General features: G+C 37.0%; 1 protein-coding gene across 2 annotated transcripts; it reads right to left on the reverse strand.

Annotated features, from left to right (window-relative positions):
• Window positions 1-6,430: 6,430 nt before the first annotated feature.
• On the reverse strand, window positions 6,431-14,209 carry ESM1 (endothelial cell specific molecule 1). Of its 2 annotated transcripts, XM_049768141.1 has the most exons (3): window positions 13,912-14,209; window positions 10,846-10,998; window positions 6,431-6,654 (listed from the first exon to the last, which is right to left on the reverse strand). In XM_049768141.1, the coding sequence occupies exons 1-3, from the start codon at window positions 14,207-14,209 to the stop codon at window positions 6,554-6,556; spliced, it is 552 nt and encodes a 183-aa protein (XP_049624098.1). In that variant the 3' UTR covers window positions 6,431-6,553. The 2 variants fall into 2 exon arrangements, with proteins under 2 accessions (XP_049624098.1, XP_049624099.1); XM_049768142.1 differs by lacking the exon at window positions 10,846-10,998.
• Window positions 14,210-16,395: the final 2,186 nt, after the last annotated feature.

Below are 16,395 nucleotides of genomic sequence, written 5' to 3' on the forward strand. Positions count from 1 at the left end.
CTGCATTTGTCTCCAAGCCCTTTTGTGTTCATAACCACTGCTCTATAACTTAATGAAATAAATAAATTAGTCATGTTAAACAAGGACAAATGCTTCTTAACAAGCTATGGCAAATGTTTTAGAGAGACCTGGTAAAAAGTGTCATTTTGAAAAATCAACTGCTCTCAAACTGGTTAAAGAAGACTCATGAAACCCTGAAAGGGTCTTCATCTGATGGAGATTTGCATAAGGAAGACCTGATAAGATCTTCCAGTAGCCAGAATACCTGACCCTTGTTAAGTTCTGATTACTTTGGTGCAAATAGATTCCACATCATCCATTCTCAACTGGGTGGTGGGGGGAGGTAGCTAGTGGTCCCCCTAGGGGTCGCCAGGATAGTCTTAAAGAACCACTGGTGAAAATCGTGTTAATAGGAGGCCAAGGCATGAGCGTAGGGACCCAAACAGAAGGAAACAAGGTTGGAAGGGGTCCGTAGTAGGAGGAGGAGGAGTAGGAGTAGTAGAAGTCGTTAGAAAACTTCTACATCATTCACTACATAAACATTTCCTCATTTTCACTATCTAAATTATAGTCAGTTTTGGATTCTTCCTGTCCCTTTCTTAGCCAGTAACTTATCAATAACCCTTTCAGATTATTTATAACTTTTCATTTCTGTAAACTATCACATTTGTTGCACCTGCAATTTTGTGCATCTAAATAATTATTTTCCTATTCTTATATTTCCTGTTCTAAATATTATTTCATGAATATGTTCATAAAAGTAAAAATTTTGAGTGAAATCTACTTGTTAAAGCCTTCACATATATGCATGTATGTAAATATATTAGTGTATTTTAATTGTATGCAGATTTAATTTTCAGTATTTTTTTATTTTAAACACCTTGATTACAAACATGATTGTGGTTGGGTTTCTGTCATGTAAAGAACACCCCCCCATCACCAGTGCAGCATTCCCATCACCAATAACCCAATTCTCCCTCCTCCCCACCCCACCTCTGCCTATACTCTACACAGGCTTTCTATTTCCCTCATACATTCTCATTATTAGGGTAGTTCTCAATGTAGTTATTTCTGTAACTAAGCTCATCACTCTTTGTGGTGAGCTTCATGAGGTGAGCTGGAACTTCCAGCCATCCTCTCTTTTGTCTTTAAAAATTATTGCAAAAATGTCTTTCATTTTTCTTAAAACCCATAGATAAGTGAGACCATTCTACATCTTTCTCTCTCTCTCTCTCTCTGACTTATTTTGCTCATCCATGTATAGAAAAATTTCATGACTTCATCTCTTCTGAAGGCTGCATAATATTCTATTGTACAAATATACACCATAGTTTCTTTAGCCATTCATCTATTGAGGGGCATCTTGGTTGTTTCCAGAGTCTTGCTATAGTAAATAGTGCTGCAACGAAGGGATTTTTGTATTTTTGTATTCCTAGGGTATATTCCTAGGAGTGGTATAGCTGGATCATAAGGGAGCTCAATTTCCAGTTTTTGGAGGAATCTCCATATCGTTTTCCATAAAGGTTGGACTAGAACGCATTCCCACCAGCAGTAGATAAGAGTTCCTTTCTCTCCGCATCCCCACCAACACTGCTTGTTTTCATTCTTGGTGATGTGTGCCAATGGAGCAAAGAAAGCCTCTTCAACAAGTGGTCTTGGCACAACTGGCTATTCACTTGCAAAACATTGAATTAGATCCCCAGCTAACATCATGTACTAAGGTAAAATCCAAAAGGATTAAAGACCTTGATATCAGACCTGATACCATAAGGTATATAGAACAACACGTAGGTAAAACACTCCATGACATTGAGACTAAAGGCATCTTCAAGGAGGAAACGGCACTCTCCAAACAAGTGAAAGCAGAGATTAACAGATGGGAATATATTAAGCTGAGAAGCTTTTGCACCTAAAAGAACATAGTGCCTAGGATACAAGAGCCACCCACTGAGTGGGAGAAACTATTCATCCAAAACCCATCAGATAAGGGGCTAATATCCAAAATATACAAGGCACTGACAGAACTTTACAAGAAAAAATATCTAATTCAATTAAGAAATGGGGAGAAGAAATGAGATGACACTTTCTCAAAGAAGAAATACAAATGGCCAAAAGGCACATGAAAAATGCTCCACATCATTAATCATCAGGGAGATGCAAATCAAAACAACTAAGAAGTGCCATTTCACCCTACAGTAATTTTCAGTATTTTAAATAATTTAATTATTAGAGTAATTAAATTATTATAAGACAAATAAACTATGGATTTTAACTTTTATAAAATAATTTTTACTGTGACCAATGTGAATTACAAGTATTTCACAGTTGTATTGAAGGTATATAGTGACAGTGAATTAGTGCTGACCTCTCTTTGCCCCTGTTAACAGCATGCATCCCATAAATCCACCCTTAGTCCCCTGGACTGCCATTGTAACAGGTCCCTTTGTGTATAGCTTGCTGTAGTTTGGGTCTCTTGATTCTACTGTCATTGACTTTGTGTTGGGTATTTAGATCTGATCATCTTTTCATTTCTACTCAATGTTCATGAGACTGCTTGCCTCTGGTACCATCCATTTTTTTCTTCATTTCTCTTTTTCCTCAATTTAAGAGGCAGAAAAAGATGGTTCATGTTCTATGATTCTGTTAAAAAATCGTGGGGAGGAGCCCCTGTCTAGAAGCTATAAATATAAATTTAAAAGGAGTAAAAAAGAAAAAAAAAGAAACAAAAAAAAAGCAAAACAAAAACAAAAAACAAATCAAGAAGACAAACAAAAAAATCAAACAACAAAAACAAGAACAAAAAATGGAAGAGAGAGCTGGTTTCTTTTTTTTCTTTCTTTTTGTATAAGGACAGTAAGTACTGGGTAAATTAGAAAGGAAATTCCCTTGGCCTAAGAGATATAGGGTTTCTCCAACATTCAAGTATACTGTCATACGATCAATTACAGGCTCTGGACATGTTCATTGTTGAACTCCCAGTTCTTTTTTTGGTGCCAGGAAACTTTCTGCTCAGTTGTGGTTGTTGAACTCAATCCCCTGTAGAGATCTTCATTTTTGTACAGATAGTAGGATGAAGTCTAGGATAAAGTCTTTCTGCTAGGATAAAGTTCTGCTCATTCTCAGTTATTGTAGTCAGTCTTTATAAATAGTGATCTTGGGTTTTTCACAGATCAAAGAACAGAATGTCTTCTGATTTCCTTCTCACCATTAGATGATGAGATAGGTGATGAGATTTTAAAAAGTAAAATGACGGAAAGTGGTATAATGTTTAGTAGAATTTTCACTACTACAATTTTATAGGTCCCTTTCCTCAACTCTACTATCTCAGATTTTCGTCCTCTCCTATACTTTCTAGGGTGAGAGTATGGAGATTATAGAATTAAATCTCTATAATTCATGTCTCAAAACTCTACATATGTGCAATTTTATAAACTGGACTTACATAATCATAGTCTTTATCTCCATTTCTGACTGAGACTCTAAAGGTTAGACTGTCTGATCTTGGGGGCAGTAGAAAGGGAACTAATCTTCTCCTAATAGCTGCAGACTAATCCCCACCTGTCTTTCCCAGATGACCTTCTGGGAAAGTGCTCCCAGCCACACAGTTTTCTGTGTCTTTGTTCCAGTTTCCATTTTGTCCTCTCCTGGTCTCTGCTTGACTACCTACCCTCAGTCAGACTGATACCTTTATACCAGGCCCCACTAATCACTCTTCTCTAACATTTTTGTTTTCCGTTTGAGACCACAGGCTCCTTGAAAACTTTCTAAATTTTTGGTACCTCCACCTCCACTCTTCTTTTCTGATCTTCTACTTGTGCCTGAAATGTCCCCACAGTTTAGCTAACTGAATTTCAACCCTCCTCACAACTTCATTAGTTAAGCATCTTCAAACAAAAATTTTACTGAACTAACTGCTGAAAAATATTGCAATATATTCCTTCAGAAAACCACCAATCATTGATTTTGATCACACCTCTGCTCTTCTCTTTTGTAGGCAAGTCAAGAGATTCCTCCAGCCATGACTTCAAAATGTAGCATCCAGACCACAGCCTTTACACTAGCTAGAAGCCTGCTAAAATGGAAATTCCCATGACCTCATATCAGACATTCTTAATTAGTGTTTTACCAGGTCAAGGTCTCTGTGTGTTCTGACATATACTAAAGTTTAGGAATCACTGCATCTGTTTAAAGTGGAGCCTTAGATTTTCACTTATTCATATGAAAAAAATGATAAAAAAACATTTAAAGTAGATTGGTAAAATGCTTAAAAACTATATAATACTATAAAGAAAAACATCTAGTTTGCCCTAACTAAATTTTTTTTAAAATGCTAATTAAAATTTTATTTTAAAGATAGAAAAAGGATAGTAATGAGATTAGAAATTACATTAATGTAAGATATTTATATTATTTTTAAATAAATGTGGAAAACACTGAAAACCTTGATTTTTGCCAGTGTACCATTAAACTTCATGATGTACCTCAGGGAGTGAAGTTTGTTTTTGCCATTTTTTCTTAAGGGTAGCCATTTCCAAATATATTAGAATTCTTAAAAGTAATGTTAATTATGGGTGGGAACAGGAATGAAATGCTTAAATTGATTAAATCAAAAATGATTTCATATTTTTATATCTATAGTTATTAGTCAATCTACTAACAAATGATTGGTGTGTAATCGTTTCTCTTTCACAAGCCCACCAATACTAAGTTTTTTGTAGAACCTAGTACAGTATACAGAAGCACTCAACTGTTTAATGGCAAGGCTTCCACATTCAAAAACTCCAGCAAGGAAAATATAACACAAAATGGGAAAGACAAAATATGTTTTCATTTAATACTTATCATGTGCAGTGTGAGAAAGTTACCCAAGTAGCAATCCTACAATGTCAAACTTAGCTCACAGCAAACTTAGGACATCAGCAGACAACAGAAACATTCATCTTTTTTTCTCTTTATTGGTTTATTTCTGCCTCTACAAAATGGGTTAATACATAAGAAAGGAAAGTTCCAAGACACAAGTAAACCAAAAGTATGAGGCAAAGAAATAAATATTCTGGCCTCCTGTTTTGACAAAAGAAGCTGTCAAAAAGTTAGCATAAAATTAATTTGAGAAACCTATTCTTTAATACATATAAAAGAGTTCTTATTCATTGAATAAATGGTTTTAACAATGTTCAAGTCATAAATGTACTCAGAACAGCTGTGTATTACTTTTTATTGGACAATAATAAGCTTTTTCCTTTTAAAACAAATTCTAACACTTTATTCATCTTACATTCAAAGGCCCTCCCACGCAGTCATTCAGAATTCTGTTAGCAAACTTTAAGAATAAAATATAATTAAACAGTAAAATTATTCTTAAATAATTCTGCAAATAAAACACTTTGTCAAATATTTCTTAACAAAATCTAGTCCAATAGTTCTATTTTATGTTAAAATTCTCCCACATACACTTCTAATTCTACTTACCAACCAAATTTAATGAGAAAAATTAAACTCTGGAGTTAACATTTTGTGATGAAAGTACCACATCCCCAGCCTCCTAAAATGTCATGTAGTACTTTAAAATTTAAAACTCAACTAAGTTATGGAATTTAATTTTAAATAAATTCCTTGTTGCTTATCTTTGATATTTTACAAGTTTATAGTGACTAAACTTCTGTAGGATTTTCTATACTTCTGTTTATTCATATTACCAAGAAACTTAGCATGCCACATTTTAAAACCTAATATAGTTATACTTTCATTCTAAAACCTTAAACTAACAACATTATGCTCATTTCTCAAGAGGTTAACTAATACTAACAACTTTTTACAAAAATATAAAAATATTTATTCTCAGAATACCCCCCAAAATGGTCAAAATACTTCCTAGTTTTCTCTGAGATGACATTGTTTGAGAGTGTTTACTGAAATGTACATTTGTTTCTGCTTCAGAACTTTCCTGTTGACATGAGTAACCCAGGAAATCCATAGCTAATTTTTAAAATATCAGAATTTAGGTTGCTATCAAATACCCACAAGGTTCAAATAGTCAACTTTCTTCAGGGGTTGTTTAGTTTGGCTTATCCCAAAGTAAAAAAAGAAATGTACACACAATTATATTCCACTGAAACTACCACAATAAAGACCTAAATACTAAACTCCCCTCCCATCCTCACTTTTCTTTGCTCCTCTATTATCCTTTATCTTATTCTTACATCAACATGTAAGCCTTAGAACCAGGAGCTCACTGTGGTCCCTAAGTTTTGCTAGCTTTCTCTTTGACTGACCTGCTTCCATGTGAAGATCTTCTAAATAATATTCTTAGTTCTTCAGAATAATAGAAACACATTTTAAACAAGTCTATAATCATTCAAAGGGCTAATAAACATCTACTTAAAGTGTTCATTCTTATGCATTTTATGGTTTGTTAGTAGCCTTTTTTTCTGGGTCCATCCTAAGTCACACTTAGACTCCAAAAATTACATGTCCATATGCTATCATCTAGTCTGTTCCTAAAGTATTGACTGTGTATTGAATAATCGTCTTCTCTTGTAAGTCCCATCCAAGATCAACGTGGATTTAACCATTTCATCACAGGAGACCTGGAAGTATTCTCTTTCACAAGTTCTTCTCTCACAACATGGCCATCTCCAGATGCCATATCATGTTCTGAAATAAGAAGGAATACAAATAATGTCCAAATGTTTAAAGTGCTAAGATTCATATAGTTCTGTCTTTGTGTGTGTGTTATAATAACATTTACTGTGAAATTTTCATAGATTCAAAGAGTCTAAACTAGCCCTATTTACACATTTCTAACAATTAGTATCTTCCACCTAAGATTATATCTCCTGGATTATTATTTTCATGTACCAACTATACCTGACATTAATCTAACACACATTTTCTTTTCCCCCCTCTGTATTATCTCACACTACCACTGGATTATCAGCTCTGAGAGAGCAGAAATTTTTTCACCATTAAAGTTGTACCTAAAACATAATAGGTACTTAATAAACATTGTGAAATGAGTCAGTGCTATAAGAATATATCTCTAAATTAGTTATTCCCTGATCTAGTGTGGACGAGAGATTAGCTTCTTAGTATGACTATAGAAGGCAAAAGAAGAATCTGAGAACATACTTCCAGACAGTTCTTGCTTATGTTAAAAAAAAGTTACTAACATTTAGAATCTTCTCAAATAAAATGGTCTACATCTAGGAGTAGATGTGTTGGCTTCATCAGAGCACATCTTGTAATGGAATGTATGATTTGTGTGCCTGACCGATGACAACATGTAAATTCATGAAATATTCCAGATCTTACTGCCCCCACCCCTGGTTGCCTGTCAATTCCAGGTTATGGAAAATTGGAACACTCACTACCAATAAATGGGGACAGAAAATTCACAAACTAAGACTGTTATAACCAACGGACAGAATGTTCTAGGACACCTAATATAATCTTAGTATGGAAGACAGAAAACCCAAAGTCCCTCTACTGATGAGATTGTAGCTTATTTAATTGATTCTCAAAGGATGGGCTCAATTGGTAGAGATGTGATATAAAGCTCATAGCAGAACTGAGCTCCCAAAAAATGTGGTTTATGAATTCCAGACTAAATAGACAATCCCTACTTGAATAGGCAAGCTTTCCATGGGGCCTATAGGGTATTCTACAGTTCAATTTAAAGCTTTAAAAGGTTTATAAAGATTACACTAATAATTATCTCCAATTGCACCTTAGGTCAAAAGAAAGATTTTTTCCTCTAACTTTTTGACAAGAATCTCAACACCTAAGTTCAGTATAAAAACATTTTTGAATAGCCTATAATATAACTTCCTAGCAATCAAATCTGTTTCCAAGGCATTTGTATTGTGGTCAAGATATTTTCAGAGCCTGCAAGCAAAGGAGAGTGACAAATTGGAGAAAAAGATGTAAAACAATTCTGTGGACGAGGATGATACATCCCTTTGAACATAGCAGGGGGAACAGAGTCAAAGACCAAGAAGAGAAATGTCATTGACTTATGATTAAAGATGAATTTGCACAGTCTCCCAGGCACCACACCTCAAACATCAACAAAGATTTACAAGGAATCCAACTTGTGCTACATAAAGAAAGATTTAATTGCAATCTGAAAGTGTATAAAGAGGGGGCCGGGCGGTGGCGCTAAAGGTAAGGTTCCTGCCTTGCCTGCGCTAGCCTTGGACGGACCGCGGTTCGATCCCCCGGTGTCCCATATGGTCCCCCAAGCCAGGAGCAACTTCTGACTGCATAGCCAGGAGTAACCCCTGAGCGTTACCGGGTGTGGCCCAAAAACCAAAAAAAGAAAAAAGAAAAAAAAAAAGAAAGTGTATAAAGAGAAATGTGAACATTGTTCCATCAAAACTCCTTAGAGCCTCTGCTTTTAGAAATCAAAATAAGACAAAGGACAGTTCAAGTACTTACGCTGTTCTGAGACAATAAATTGCAAGCTTATATTCAGAGCAATCAAATAATTCAAAATATTTTTATCTCAAAACAAATAGGTAGTTACTAGTATCTGGGGTGATATTAGGAACTATTTGATGACTGTTAGGGTTTCATTTAGAGCTTACGAAAATGTTCTAGAACTAGCCATAAAAGTTGGCTATGTAACAATGTGAAAATGTCACTGTAAATTTAGAAAATGCCATTAAATTGCTCACTTTAATTTAGCTAAGTTTTCACCCAATGGAGACTACACCCAGAGGTGCTCAAGGGACCATGTGGAGCCAGAGCTATAACCTGGGATACCCACATGTAAAAGCTTGACTCAGTTCACTGAGCTAACTCTCTGACCCCTAAAATACTTATTTTCATATTGTATAATTTTTTTTTGATTTTTGGGCCACACCCGGCGGTGCTCAGGGGCTATTCCTGGCTGTCTGCTCAGAAATAGCTCCTGGCAGGCACAGGGGACCATATGGGACACCAGGATTCGAACCAACCACCTTTGGTCCTGGATCGGCTGCTTGCAAGGCAAACGCCACTGTGCTATCTCTCCAGGCCCACATTGTATAATTTTTACCTCAAGGAAATAAATTTTCCAAACATAAAGCTCAATCCTTTTGCATTTTACTTTTTAAGGACTATATAGAGACAAAGCATAACTATCTAAAGTTTCAACAATTTCAATATCCAAATAAAATATTGGCATACTTTTGAAGAGTTTCATTTTAAAGTGATGTTTAAGGACATAGTCACAATTAAAATTCATGATTCATTTTAAAATACTGTTACTCCTTTATGTTACTACACTTAATTGTAAGGAATTAAAGCTGGAAAATAGGTAAATCTGGCAAATACTTCAAACTTTATTTTGAAGTGCAAAGGACCAGAGACAAAAACTAAATAAAATGAATTTGGAGTACCAACTATTTAGATCAAAGGACAGATATTATGCATTGCTATGATTATCCTATTTTACATGAGCTACTTTAATTTCAGCCAAGCCTTTACTGGCTATTTATTCAACAAGATAACCAAAGATGTGCAAAACATCACCACAGAAACTATATCATTCTCACATTTCATTTATTTATTTATTTAGTAGTTAGTAGTTAGTTTGTTAGTTAGTTAGTTAGTTAGTTAGTTAGTTAGTTAGTTTTGGGTCACATCCGGCAGTGCTCAGGGGTTACTCCTGGCTCTACACTCAGAAATCCTGACAGGTTCAGGGGACCATATGGGATGCCGGGATTTAAACCACAGTATTTCTGCATGCAAGGCAAATGCCCTACCTCTATGCTATCTCTCCGGCCCCAATTCAGCCCCCATTCTCACATTTTAAACTACATAAAGAAATACACTAGCAAGCAGCATGCATGTACTACTTACGAATTGTCAAATTTTAATCATGGTTACTACCACTCATTTTCTCCAAAATATGTAAAAATGTATTCTCGGAATTAATTATTGCTATAAATGTTTCCATAAGTTGTCTTTCTTTGAGGAAAAGAAAATATATTATATTTTCTAACTTGGGTTTTAAATTCTGCTCAATGATTTCCTCAAAGTATATTTTCTATATGAAGTCAGGAGAGAAACGCATATATAAAACAGATCACAAAGAAATTTCAAGAACAATGTATATCTTAGCTATTTTTATAACATATTTTGGTAGTAAATCAGATTTATTCTTTATATTACTAAATAAACTTTATGAGTAATTACAAAAAGCCCCCAAATTATTAAACATGTTTTTGTTTGTTTTGGACCATACCCAGCAGTGCTCAGGACTTATTCCTGGCTCGGAGCTCTAGGGTTTCTCTTGTCAAAGTTTGGCAGATCAGATGATGATCTGGGAACCCAGATTAGATATGTGCAAGACAAATACCCTACCTATTATACTATTGTTCTGGCCCTACAAAAAATTTTTTTTTGGTTTTTGGGCCACACCTGATGATACTCAGGTGTTAATTCTGGCTATGTAATCAGAAATCTCTCCGGGCTTGAGGGACAATATGGGACGCAGGGGGGTTGAACCTCGGTCCATCCAAGGTCAGCCACGTGCAAAGTAAATGCCCTACTGCTGCACCACCCTCTGCCCCCTGAAAATCTTCCTTTTGGGGGGGCACACCCGGTGACGCCAGGGATTGAACTTCAGTCAGTCCAAGGTTAAGTGCATACAAGGCAAATGCCCTGCAGCTTGCGCCACCACTTCAACCCCCAAAACCTTTTTTTAAAATAGCAACTGTAACTAAATTCAACAAAAACCTGCCTTTTTCCCCTGAGAGAAATTTTAAAAACATAATTATTCAAAGCAACCTTTTTATTCATGAAGAATTTCAAAGTCATCTAAACTGAAATGGAAACCCTGGGTTTAAATACAGTTCTTACCTGGGTGAGAAACAAATCTCCTTTTGAAAGACTTGACCGATGGAGTCTGGAAGAAGGGAAACTGTAAGCATCTACCAGTGACCCTGTCACAGATGCCTGAGTGACAGTTGCATGTTTCTCTGCATTCCATCCCAAAAGTGCCATAGGGGCAGTCTGTGGGCAAAAGGGGGTGGGAGGTTAGAGCAGCTAGTTGTGCTGAAGCCTCTAGCCTCAGCCTCCGTGTTCTCAGCCTAAACTAAAACCAAACCTCCAACATCCCGACTTTACATTAAATCCTAATTGTCCAGAAATGCTGTATTTTGAAACTCCAAGTCACACATAAAATCTTATAACAAATGCCCCAGTTGTTGTGTTCTGCCATAAAAGTTAACTAAGGACAGATAGGATAGCCAGTATCTTCGACCCAATCTTCATTTTGTTATATCCTTAGGTACCAACAGATTTCCATAGATGACTTCTGAGTCAGTTCAAATTTTAGTTTAATTGCAACTGAATCTAAAACTCAATTTAATTTTAAACTATTTTTATGCTAGAATCTTTAAGTCACTACATTTACATTATATTTATAGGCAGTCATTGTATTTACAAATAACTAATTGGTTTTGTTAATGTATAAAAACTAACTAGCAATGAAAAGGGATTAGGTGAGCTGATATCCAGCCTCCTATAAAGTTCCTCAACTTCTATCAGCAATCATATCTGTCAAGGTGGCAGTGCAATTTATCTAACTCCTTCAGAAGATAAAGGGGATTCACTAGCAAAACCCTCTGCAGAGCCAAAATGCAATGTACACAGGGAACTTTTCATTTATATACTCACCCAATTCTGGCAGCTTATGGAAATTCAATGATTTTGTATTTAGACTAAAACATACTATACTTTGAATACTTGGAAAAAAAGATGATACACTTAATTATAAAAAAAATTAATTGTATGCTGTTAAGTAGCTCAGTAGATTAGCTAATCATTAGAAGCCAGAAAGTAGAGATGCAGCATGTTTATTGCATGGTGTGAGATTATCCTGAAATGTACAGCTATATACAGATGATGAAATAGATGATGAGACATTTGAGCCTTCTGCAATCTCTTATTCCACTAATAACCAAAACTGATACTAATTGAATATGTTCTATAAGAGATTTAGATTTACTCCTTTTGGCATCCATTGAGTTACAGAGGAGCCTTGTTTTAAGGACGGGCCTCACTGGCCTCAAAACAACATCCTTAAAAGGGATCCTGGAAAAGGTCTGTTGCAGAAAAGCACATGAGATCGGGATTAGTCTGTGCCTCCTGTGACACTGCAAACTAAAACTTGAGCCAAATTCTCAGTTATATACTTCTATTGTATCCCCTCATGGATTGAATAGAGCTGGGCAGATACAGTGGGTGTTAAGTAAATATTTGTTGGTCGGCTGATTGTTATCTGTGGCACACAATGCCAAACATCTGAATATTTAGAAAGCATTGGGCTTTGCAGCTGAAGTTCAGTTTTTATATGGGGGGAGGGTCTACACAAAAGTTGGAGGAGAGTTTGCCTGTAGCAAAATATGATATCTTATCTAGAGTCTCCATGGTTAATAGTGTTTTATTTCCAGCCAAGAGAAAGCAGTGTTGGAAGTAGAATTTTTACCATCTAAAGAATGCTCTAAAGAATATATATGTTTTAAAAAATATTTAATAAGCTCACTTGTTATCAGGCTCACTTTGCCACAATAAACCCAATAACATACTTAATTCTAGATATTTTAGGTTTTTCTTTCCCTATGTATTTTACATCTATAGAGACAGTTTTAATGCCAGGGAGAGAAGCAATCCACTGCATATACTTGCTATATTGTAAGAACGATTGTGTTAACCACTTCCTCCCTAATTTCCTTATATGAAGTACACTATTTTCTTGGCTGATAAGCCCTACTATTTACAGAAAATATGTATTTTTTCCAGCTAAAAAATGTATGTGCATGTTTTTAAGGAAAATTTTTCTTAATATTGCAACTTCCATTGATTATAACATAAAAGTAAACAAAAAAGAAATTTCCTGTTTCAAGCATTTCTTAACTTTTAATAAATGTAGTAATCTTTAGCAAATTTTCCAGATTAAAAGATAATTGGTTTGCAAGTTGTCTAAAAGGTAAGAAAATTCATGGGTATAGCTCAATCTGGTTAGTTATATTCAGAAAAGCATTGTTTTGAACATATAAAAATATCTGAATTATTTAGAACTTTCCAGTTCTTCTAAATGATTTAAAAGGCTTCTTTGTATAAGAAATCTGGGGAATGACACTTTAACATGTGTGAATTACATCTTATTAAAGCTCTTTGATAATCAATCACTCATATGTAGAACACTTAAAATTAACACTATTTTGATTCTAAAATCTATAAAAATGAAAAGATAGTCACCAAGTTAGAGATAATTTAAATCCTTAGCTACAGGGGCTAACCATCATTTCTACCTAATAAAAGTTTTCTTGAAGTCTGTAAAATTGCCAACTCATTCTTTACACAAGCTTCCAATTTTTATCTTGCTTGACTGCTGTTCTTGCTTGTCTTACAGAAGTGGATATCTTTTGAGATGACCAGAAATCTTTATAATGGGAAATAAGATTGGTTTTCAACATCAAGGTAAGCTCTTCCAAGAATCTGAATTGTTTGCTTAGTGGAGCCCACCCTCCTGCAAAGTACATTAGCCTCAGAAGTGTTTCATCCTGAGAGATGCCTTTCTCCGGTGCACCTTTTCAAGATCAAAGAATCCCTAAATCCCGGTACTGGAAACCATTCTCAGAGGTTATCTGAACTCAGTACCTGTCAAATTTCTAAAGCATCACAGAATCTTCCATTGACCTTTCCCTTCCTCCCTCCACCCTCCTTACATCTTCTAGACATTAGGAGCCTAGCTCCTGGCTCTGTGTGTCCTCCTGCAACTTGGGATGAATATGCAACTGCCAAACATCTTCTCTCCTAGGACAACCCCCGAGTGGACCTAATATCACCTGCTTTTTTTCACCGTTTGCTCTTTAGAGGAAGGTGCCAGCCCTGTGCATTCTCTGGGTATCCCCTCTTTACCTTTGCAGATACCAAACTCATCCCCAAAAGCATCCTCCTCATGGTAGAACTGACACTTCAGCCCGGGGCCACACTTGACTCCATCCATGCCGGACACGGTACGGTAGCAGGTTTCTCCCCGGTTCGCGGCGCACACACGACAGCAGCCGCAGTCGTCTAGCACAGTCCTCTTGCAGCGCACCGAGCTGCAGTGCATGGTGTCACAGTGCTCGGGGCAGTCCACCGCGTACTTGGTGCTCCAGGCCGTGGCCAGGTGTGCAAGGAGCAAGAGTGTGGTCAGCAGCAAGAGGCACTTCATGTTCCCGTGGGCTCGGTCACAGCTTCCTGTAGCTGCGTGCTCTTGGCTGGCCTGCAGCAGCAGTCCAAAGTGGTAGCTGAGCTTCTCTGTCTACACGTTTAGGAGTTTTATACACTGGGTTGCCCGCATGCCTCCCCGTCATCAATTTCCTCAACCCAGCAGCAGCGCTGTCCTCCTGCCAGGCGCTCTTGTTTTAGTTTATGAAATCCAGGATGAAGGCTGGATTAACACACTGCTGCCATCCAGGAATTGAAAAACCCACGCTGATGTCATCTGTTATGTTTAGATGGTTGTTTTGCATGAGGACGAAAAAACTCACTCACATCCGTCTCAAGGGCTCAAGGACGTCTGTGAAAGGGAAGAAAGAAGGGTGCATACCCTCCTTCAAGACAGGAATTGTTCTGACACCGGGATATCACTTGGGGGTGGGGGCAAGGGTGTAGGGGGACAGCTTTGTCTCAGAGGCGGCTCTGGCATGGGAAGACTATGCTGTAGATATGAATCACCGGGAATGAAGAAGAGCTTTTAAACAAACAGATAAATAAATATTTGGTATTTCCCCTTAATAAATAGCTATGAGATCATTTGGAACAAGAAAAGGTTGCATAGGGCCTTTTCAATACTTTGAGGAAAACTAAGTCTTAGGATTTTTATTTTTAAAAAACATTCTCTTCCTTCCTCTCACTTTTCTTTTCAAATGTTATTTCTAAAGCAATTTCTCACTTCTATATCCAGGTCTGAATGGGAAGAAGCTGCCTTTCTCGTAAGCAGCTGCACATTTCTTTTAAAATCAATACAAAAGGCACCAAAGAGGTAAGGCAGTGTTGGCACTCTTTTTAGGTTACTCAATTCTGGAAAAACTTATCAGTTGGACTTTGCCTGACCCAAAATTCTCTAGGGAGAAGGTTCATCCATCATGGAATGCACTGGTCCAATGACTGAGTCTATCTAAAGCCCTTCCCCTCACCTCCTGGCATCTATCAGAACATTCACTCAAAACCACCAAACAAGGCAGGCAGCCCAAAGAAACAAATGAGCCAGCAGGGAAATGGAAACGTGGCCTGGAAAGACAAAGCATAGGGAAGGGGAAACATACCCCATCAGGAGACAAGGTTTTCATGCTGTGGATAGAACAGAGCCCCAAGCCACTGAAGCATACAGTCACTTTCTTAAAAACATCAGCTGGACCTTAGGTTTGGAAAGCAAGATTAGTAGAGCAAAAGGGTAAGGTCCAAAAAGAGAAATAATTTTATACTTCTCACATGTTCGAGTCCAAGTCTGCCACCACAGTGCTTGTCAAGATAGATGTTAAGCCATTGACATGAGATAAATACACAAGCAATGAAGTTGAGAACTCCCAGTGGCTTACAAAGAAACCATGAATGAATCACAGGACTGCCGTCAGAACCTGCCTTCTCTGTCAAGATTTGGCTTTATTTGTCTAGCTGACCTGTATGGATTGGGGAACCATACAGGTGCCAGGGATTAAACCCAGGTCAGCCACATGCAAAACAAATGCTCTAAAAAGAATTCTCACCTTCTCTAAAATATAAGGCAAACAGTGTTGAATGTGACTGATGGTCAGCCTGGTACAAAAAAGAAAGGGGAATAGATACAAAGCAGACAGCATCTCTCCGATGCTTTATCTCTGGCCCCCACAGGCCAGCAGGCACTGCTCTGGTCATTATCCTGGTACCCTCTGCAACAAATCCAAGTTTTTCCTTTTATACTCAGCATGGGGGAACGTGTTCAATGATGTGTCCAGGGTGTGTGTCCAGGTTCAATTGTCATTCAGTGGGTTATCCAAGGGACATGTTTAAGTCTAATTGCCATATATCAGCATTCAACATGTAATTTTTAAAAAATGTAATAAATCACCACAAGATACAGAATTAAAAAGTTGTTGATAGTTGAGTTGGTTATACAATATTGCAACACCCATCGCTTCACCAGTGTTCATTTCCCATCACCAATTTCTCCATTTACCTTCCTGTTCCCGCCCCCACCCCCATTCTACTGATATATGACAGACTTTTCCTCTCTCTCTCTCTCTCCCTCTCTCTCTCTCTTTCTCTCTCTCTCTCCTTTTTTCCCTTTTAGGCATGAAATTTTAGGAGAAGGAGGAAACAGAATTCTCACTGCAGGAGTTGAGGAGGTGGGAAATGAAGACAAATGTCAAAAAATGT

The sequence above is a fragment of the Suncus etruscus genome, chromosome 2 (assembly GCF_024139225.1).
Source record: "Suncus etruscus isolate mSunEtr1 chromosome 2, mSunEtr1.pri.cur, whole genome shotgun sequence".
NCBI classification, from domain to species: domain Eukaryota; kingdom Metazoa; phylum Chordata; class Mammalia; order Eulipotyphla; family Soricidae; genus Suncus; species Suncus etruscus.

Coding starts and splice junctions, on each gene's coding strand:
- ESM1 (XM_049768141.1), bottom strand. CDS start 14,209: ATGAAGTGCCTCTTGCTGCTGACCACACTCTTGCTCCTTGCACACCTG. Junction 10,999..13,911: donor TGAGTTTGGTATCTGCAAAG/GTAAAGAGGGGA, acceptor TTTTGCCCACAG/ACTGCCCCTATGGCACTTTT. Junction 6,655..10,845: donor GAGATTTGTTTCTCACCCAG/GTAAGAACTGTA, acceptor TTCTTATTTCAG/AACATGATATGGCATCTGGA.